This window comes from Xenopus tropicalis, chromosome 5 (genome assembly GCF_000004195.4).
Source record: "Xenopus tropicalis strain Nigerian chromosome 5, UCB_Xtro_10.0, whole genome shotgun sequence".
NCBI lineage: Eukaryota > Metazoa > Chordata > Amphibia > Anura > Pipidae > Xenopus > Xenopus tropicalis.
This window is the reverse complement of record NC_030681.2, coordinates 137,659,107-137,666,649: the sequence shown is the minus strand read 5'-3', so window position 1 is coordinate 137,666,649 and position 7,543 is coordinate 137,659,107. Positions and strand designations below refer to the sequence as shown.

At 40.2% G+C, this 7,543-nt stretch overlaps 1 protein-coding gene across 1 annotated transcript; it reads right to left on the bottom strand.

Annotated features, from left to right (window-relative positions):
* Nucleotides 1-1,623: 1,623 nt before the first annotated feature.
* LOC116410995 (serine/threonine-protein kinase N2-like) lies at nt 1,624-5,697 on the bottom strand. The gene is made up of 11 exons (XM_031902756.1): nt 5,635-5,697; nt 5,469-5,560; nt 5,099-5,201; nt 4,792-4,916; nt 4,560-4,636; nt 4,249-4,391; nt 4,018-4,125; nt 3,853-3,933; nt 2,687-3,504; nt 2,519-2,577; nt 1,624-2,387 (listed from the first exon to the last, which is right to left on the bottom strand). The coding sequence occupies exons 1-9, from the start codon at nt 5,695-5,697 to the stop codon at nt 3,328-3,330; spliced, it is 969 nt and encodes a 322-aa protein (XP_031758616.1). The 3' UTR covers nt 1,624-2,387; nt 2,519-2,577; nt 2,687-3,327.
* Between the last annotated feature and the right edge of the window lie 1,846 nt (nt 5,698-7,543).

Here is a 7,543-nt window from a genome sequence, read left to right as displayed (position 1 = left end):
AAAGGGGAGAGGTGGCAACCCTAATTGTGGGGCAGTATGTAAAAGGTAAGGCTATGTCAGGGGAGGGGTATGTAACTGCAGGATAAAGTCTTCATACCCTACAGTTTTGGGTCCCCTCAGCTCCTGTCATACTGGGTATTGTCATTCTGCCCCTGAAATTTTGCCCCGTGGGAGCAGCCAGTGTTTTTGGTAGTATTAGCAGCTACTCAAATTTAGTAATAGGGGAAATTGTGGAGATCCTGGGACAGCACCAAAGCATCCTGGAAAGACAGTTCTGACTAAAGAATGGCTAGGAGGTTGGTGGAAAAGCTTCAAATCCTTAAGGGCCTACAAACCCTTTGCAGATAGCACCCTGGAAGGAATCAAACTCGGGATCCCAGCACAATACCAACCACTAGAACCCAATTAGAACCTACTGTAGCTTGTATTAATATATACTGAAAACTCTGAAAATAGAAGTGTTAATTCTATAGACATGTTAAATATACAAATCTCAGCTGCCATATAATCTATGATTGTGACTGGGTACCAAAAACCCACGTTGTGTGGGTCCAGCAAGGAGCAATACTGACACCTACTGACACCTTTGATATAAAACCAATCTGTATAGAGTGCCCACCCAAGGAATAATGCTGACACCTACTGGCATGTTACATGTACTTCCATATTTTCTCTTTTTATCAATATTTAATGGTTAATACTCCAATTGATTGTAATCCACACACCTGCCGGCAGCCTTTGGTTGTCAGTGGATTCTGGGAGATGGAGCAGGAGGGCTGCAGGCTGTGCATTTTCCTTCATGCCTTATGTATATACAATAAATATCCAAATGTTTATATAATTTGCCATACACAAACAACACTCTTGTAAGTACTGGTTGACTGATACTAATTTGGTTTCCAGGGGTTTTATTTATAAAACCTACAAGATACACTGTAAGTGGAGACCAAAGGAACTCATGCAAGTTTTTTCTAGTACCATCACAGCCTTTCCCTTCCCTTCCCACCGCAGAACCCTCCCGAGCCAAACGGTGAGCACTAGCAATGCATGGGTCAGGAACTGTATGGGCTACTCTAATATGGGGAGCTCCATAAGGAAATTGTCCGGTGTAAGTTATTTATTAGCTGTAACTCACTGTATAGGGGTTGTCTCTTATATTCTTGTAGTAGTTCAATTTCATCAAAAGCAAATTTACCAGAGCAGGGACAAGAGGGGAGGTACCCTCATCCATTGTCTCCTCTACCCCACCAGTCACTGCCTAAACCACCCCACCTTTGCTTGCCATTACCAAGCTGCTCCCGTACCCACCTGCCCACCCGGTATGGTGGGGGAATATGGAAACTATGCTCCAAATTTTTTTTCTGTGAATTGCTCCCACCTACCCCTAGTTCAAGCCCTGCAATTAACCAGCTTATATATTTGTTTTCACCCTCCACTCTGGTGTCCTGTTGCCTCCAACATAAAACTCCCTGTTACCCCTGCACTTCCTGTAAAGTATAAGCTTTACACTGGGTCTCTTCCCTATGTATCAGTGTAAATGTACTGACATCCCTTTCTGTTTCCCTGCAGGGTAGGTTGGCGCCTTATGATGCCACCTGAGAGTTCAAGTAAATACAACACGCATAGTCTTCAAAAATAGTTTTTTTTATTTTTACAAATTACATTGTTCTTATTTCATCAAGTATAAATGTAGGTGTAATAAATAGGCAAAAAGGACATTTGCCCAGGTCCATCAGGATTCAGATCCCATAGATTATGTCTCATATTAATCAGGTGACATAGCTCTTCAGCACATCCTGTCATTTCTCTCCATTTCTGGATGAGACGCCTGGTGGAGCTTGGCAGCAATGGCTTCTTCCTGGCCGAGGTTCCTCAGAGAGCTCAGTAGGGAGTTAAATGAGATTTCCTTTCCCTGCAGCTGCTCCGTCCCATACCTGGAAACAAACAGCAATAATTACATATAAATGGTCAATAAGGGGAACTATTGTGAAAATGAAAATGTAACATCAGCTTCCACTTTTTGTAATAAGAAACCTTTTAAGTATAATCAATTTCAAATATTAACAAATCAAAGTCCTCTTTTCTATCCCCCTCTCAGCGATCTGTCTCTCTCCGTGCAGGAGTTGGAGGGATAGTTAAAAGTAACTTGGTAATTTCAGAAGAAGTACCATATTTATTATATGTAGAAAGTTTCTTATTTCCATGAGATAAAGCTTATATTACATTTCAGTTTTCACAGTAGTCCCCTAACTAATAGATCTAATAGAAAATTCATTCTGAAAATGTTGAAATATATGAGAGCAGCTCCTTCTTGTCCCGGGTTCCTAGGAGAGCGCAGGGGAGAACTCTATGAGATTTCCTTTGACCCCACTCGCTCCATCTCACGTCTAAAAAACAGAAACACAGCAGCAATTTCATCTAAACGCTCATTAAACCCGAGAGACAAATTGTCCAATGTGAAAATACACTTTGACTGACTTGAAATATTTGGTGTGAAACAAAAGAGTTGGTTTCTTACCTTGGTACTAGGCATTTCTTGTCTGACATAGATGGCGACACAATCTGCAACTTTTTTTGCTGTGGAAACATTTTTTTTTTTAATTTGTTTTTATTCAACATGTACATCTACTATTGTGTTTTAGTAACTGAACTTATTAAGGTTTTATCTGTAAGAACATGGGCTCACCTGCAGGTACTGTTGTTCCACCATTAGGCTGTTCCTTCACAACTTGTTGATGTTGGGGAATCTGATATCCATTTTGTACTGATGAGACTTCTCATGTGTATCTGGGGCAGGCCCGGAGTGGCAATCTGTAGATTCTGGCAAATGCCACAGAGGACTGTTTAGACTTGAAATGCCAGGGTCTCTTTTTAATCTCAGTCCAGACTTGATATATGGTGGCTCCTCCCACTGTTCCAGTCATATATTTGCCCCTTCCAATAGTCTGTAGCTCACTTAGTGACGCTTGAATGACTCTCTGGCTCTTCAGGGCTGATATAAAGATACTCTGGAGCCACCTGCAGATACTGTTGTTCCACCATTAGGCTGTTCCTTCACAATCAGGTCAGGCCTGGAGTGGCAATCTGTACATTCTGGCAAATGCCACAGGGGGCTGTTTGGATCTCTTTGTACTTGAAATGCCAGGGTCTCTTTAAACTCAGTCCAGAACTCTTGGTGTACAGATACTTTGGTGGCACCTTCCTTCAGAAACTGATGACTTGGGGCATCTGATATGAACTTTAAGTCAATGGGGCTTTCTGATTTGTATATGGACTGGCCCTCCACCCGCCCTTTCCAGTCATATATCTGCCCCTTGCAATTGCCTCTCACTCAGCTGAATAGTCGAATCCTTCAAATAGCTCTTGTGCCTCTGGTGATATGGCTTCAGCTGGTGGCATTAATCCCCAGGCTTGGCATTCAGATTGACTCTCTGTAAGGCCACTGACATCTGGTTTAAACGGAGGCATCATTTCTCTTTCAAGAAATTCTTCCCAATCAATATCCTGCAAAATAGGTGATATTAAATAGCTACACACATGAAACATACAGATTACATACAAACACTGACAGATACAGCAAGTATAAAGGGTTGTGCTCATTAGAGGTGCTACTGTATTCCTGGCTTGAACAATAATTACAATATAAACAATAGAGGTGCTACCGTATTCCTGGTTTGAACAATAATTACAATATAAACAATAGAGGTGCTACCGTATTCCTGGTTTGAACAATAATTACAATATAAACAATAGAGGTGCTACTGTATTCCTGGCTTGAACAATAATTACAAAATAAACAATAGAGGTGCTACCGTATTCCTGGTTTGAACAATAATTACAATATAAACTTACTTCAAAGAATTCATGTGCTTTAACCTCTTCAGCACCGGCCTCGCTGGATCCGAGGCGATCACATGGATTTTTTTCCAGTAACTACAATAAATGTAAAATCATTGTTCAATTGACAGAACCATCAGGCCCCCATCCCAGTCCCACAGCCAAACATCATCCACTTACTCTTAGTATCAGGCACTGAGCTTCCTCTGACAATTCCTCTGTCAGGGCAGGTTTGTCGTTCCTGATGCTCTCAAATAATTCCATGTCATCTTCTGCATCAAATGGGAACTGAAACATGAAATATTATTCCTTTATTAAACCAGTGTTCTAATTTAATATCATTACAGTGATTTAAAATCCCATTTATCACTATAATGACAGTGCTAGCTGATTTCTAGGCATTATGCTTACCTGGAACATGATCATGACATATAACACAACCCCAAGGGCCCACCAGTCAACGGCCCTACTGTATGCCATGTCATCAATAATCTCTGGGGCCATGTAGCAGTTTGTTCCGCACCGGGTCTTACTGCGATCTCCATATCTGAAACCTTAAAGATAAAAAACACAGTAAGATGATGTGTATCCCCTATCTGTGAAAGACTTCCTTCAGCTACTTGCATACATACTGCACATATATATATATATATATATCTAAAAATCATCCAAATCAACCCCAACTATTCCCTTATATGCTTTGCAATTATAGCAAACGTTACCATCTTTGCTCAGGCCAAAATCCACGATTTTCAGATAGCCATGTACATCCACCATTAGATTTTCCAGTTTCAGATCTCTGAATTTAAAGAAAAATGAATATTGTTCAATAGTAGACACCATAGTGAGGGAAGACAGATATATTAGCTATAAAGACTCAGATAAATCACGCTATTCTTTATTTTATATTGGAAAATGTGGTTTGTACAGCGCTATAAGAGCTGTAACACTTACCTATGAACAATATTGTTCCGGTGCAATTCCTCCAGGCCGAGCACTATACAAGCAGTGTAAAACCTATATAAATAGGAAAATAATTCAGTGAGTGATTTGATAGATTCAGGACATATATGTAAGTGCTACTCTATGTGAATGTGATTGTCAGGGTGCCAGGACTCTCTACCAGTCAGACACCCCAGTATTTCACATGGATCAACCCTAAATCCTAATCCCATCCCACTTACATGGCTTTTGATTCCTCAAATGCTCCTTGATGCTCGAGCAGATGGCACAGATCACCTCCAGGAAGATATTCCATTACAAAAAAGAGGTGATTCTCACTCTGGAATGTGGCGTATAAGGAAACCAGGAATGGGTGCTCTGCACTGGTAACCTTCTGAAGGATTCGCTTCTCCTTGAAAACGCTGGGGGGAGAGAGTATAAAACTATATTACATGACCACATGAACCCTGAACAGGGGAACTTGTACACTAATAGACCATTTACCACTTTTTACACTTTGTTGAAAGTAGCAATAAACATTAATAATACTGACAATTCTTTGACACTTTGTTGTGCAAAAAGACACCAAAAACAAATCATTATCATATATATATTTATTTTACTTATATGACTAAATTAAAAATATTAGTAGAATACAGAGAGCAGGTAATCACCACTCTTTAACTGACCTCTTGATATCATTCTTGGCAATAATCCTCTCTTTCTTGAGGGTCTTTATGGCACACAGTTGTTTTGTGTCCTTGTACTCTGCCAGGAACACCTGGAATGAGACAGTAAGGTCAGTGCCTATGCTTTAGCAGGGTAATAACCCTTATTAGGGACACAGCAACCCACCTTTCCAAAAGTGCCTTCGCCCAATACTTTTCCCAGATTGAAGTTTTCCAGAGATCTGGGCATGGCGCTGAAATGAAAAGAGTTACAGGCAGAGAGTTATCGTTATTTTATAATAATAATGGTAAAAATAATAACAGCAGAATACTAATAATAGTGAGAATATAGTCCAAACTAATACCTATCAGAGGGTCCTTCTGCGCCTAGTAGCTCGGTGACTGACTCTGAGCCATTGGAAGCTTCTTCACACTATTGAAGAACAAAGGGAATTATATATCATAAAAAGACTGATATATATGTGAATCATTTCTAAAGAATACATGGAATGTACTTACAGCTGAGGGGACACTAAAGGAGGTGGCAGTGAAGTTTGCCACCGTGTCCTCTTCCGGCTCAAATCCACCCTCCTCCTGTTCTAGGATCATTTGTCCAACAGTGTGAGACATTCCAACATCAGGAGGCTCAATCACTTCAGGAGAATCTATAACAATTAAACAACATGGCATCATTAGCACGGTACCCTGTGATTGTTATTGTCACCAGGACACCCCCAAAAATATATATAATCAGGAAATAATAGACTATAATATTCCCATAAATGGATAAGAGTATTGAGCTATGAAAGATATTAATAGATAAGAAAGATAAATGAATGCTAAACCTGGTTGTTTTGTTTTACCAAAAATATCAATAGTGAATGAGCTAGGAACTCATAGTATAAACATTACAGGTGCATTAGTCTCTTTATGATCACACTTACCCAATAATGGCACGGGGTGGTCGGGCATCTCTACAGTGGCAATGAACTCCACCGGAGGTTCCCACACATCAGTTATTTCATGAATCTTCACAAATGTAGGTTCAGTTTTAGAAAAGTTCTGTAAAGGTGAAGACAGGCAGAATATTAAATGACAGGCAGAATATTAAACAAACACACAAGGGCTCAATTATAAATGTGGGCAATGTGATGAGTATTCTCTTGCATGCATATATTGAAAAAGAGAAGAGAATCCCTTTACCTTGGATTTAGATATAGAAGTAGTGTGACAGCAACCCATCACCTTTTCTCCTGTAAAAAAAAAAGAACATGGAATTAAAAACATGGAAACTGCTTAATGATGCAGGAAAATGTACTTACAGAGAGAGAGCAGGCAATAGGCAGGGATCTGTATCTGTGCAGCTGCCAGCGGTTGGCCACTCACCTTAGTGCACTAGGGGCATTATGGGATATCACTGGAAATCAAGCATCTGATTGGCTGCCATGTGATGCTAGACCTGGTACAAACTTTGTGACTGTTATTACTCTGCCCCCAAAGTGCTGCCATAATGCATTCCCTTTCTTCCAATCATTACCCAGCTGCCCATGTCTGGACTAGTATTCAGTTTACACAAAGGTTCAAACAACTCCCCTCAGACCCAATATAAAGCATCAGTCTATGGCAGCTTACAGCAGCTCCTTTGGCATTTACCAGAGTTTCCAGATTGCCAGTGCAGCCTGCAGGCACCTAACTGTCATCGACTGCCAACCTGCCATCTATTATCAGTAATGGCTAAAGAATAGGGAACCTATAACTCTGATATAAACAGCACTAATGTTACACTAAATATATTCTATAGGGATAATGTTCAGAAAAAATATGAATATGATTAATAAAAATATATAGAGAAGTGTCAGTGTCCCTGCAACTACAATAGGGAGTCACATGCCAGTGAAAGCATCAAAACACGGGCAAAACCATATTATTAGTGTCGGTCTCAGTACACTGGCCCAAGGACCGGCAATGCCTCCCTATTAATGAATTAGAAATGTAATAACAGAATTTCTTTTCATATTGATCAGGAAAATGTACTTACAGAGAGAGAGCAGGCAACAGGCAGGGATCTCTAGCTTTACAGCTAACTGTCTGCCAGC

Bases quoted from the DNA above. Each gene is read 5' to 3' on its own strand.
- LOC116410995 (XM_031902756.1), bottom strand. From the start codon at position 5,697: ATGCCCAGATCTCTGGAAAACTTCAATCTGGGAAAAGTATTGGGCGAA. The intron at 4,126-4,248 runs GTAAGCATAATG...TTCATGTTTCAG, and splicing joins ATGTCATGATCATGTTCCAG to TTCCCATTTGATGCAGAAGA. The intron at 3,934-4,017 runs GTAAGTGGATGA...CATTTATTGTAG, and splicing joins CTCAGTGCCTGATACTAAGA to TTACTGGAAAAAAATCCATG.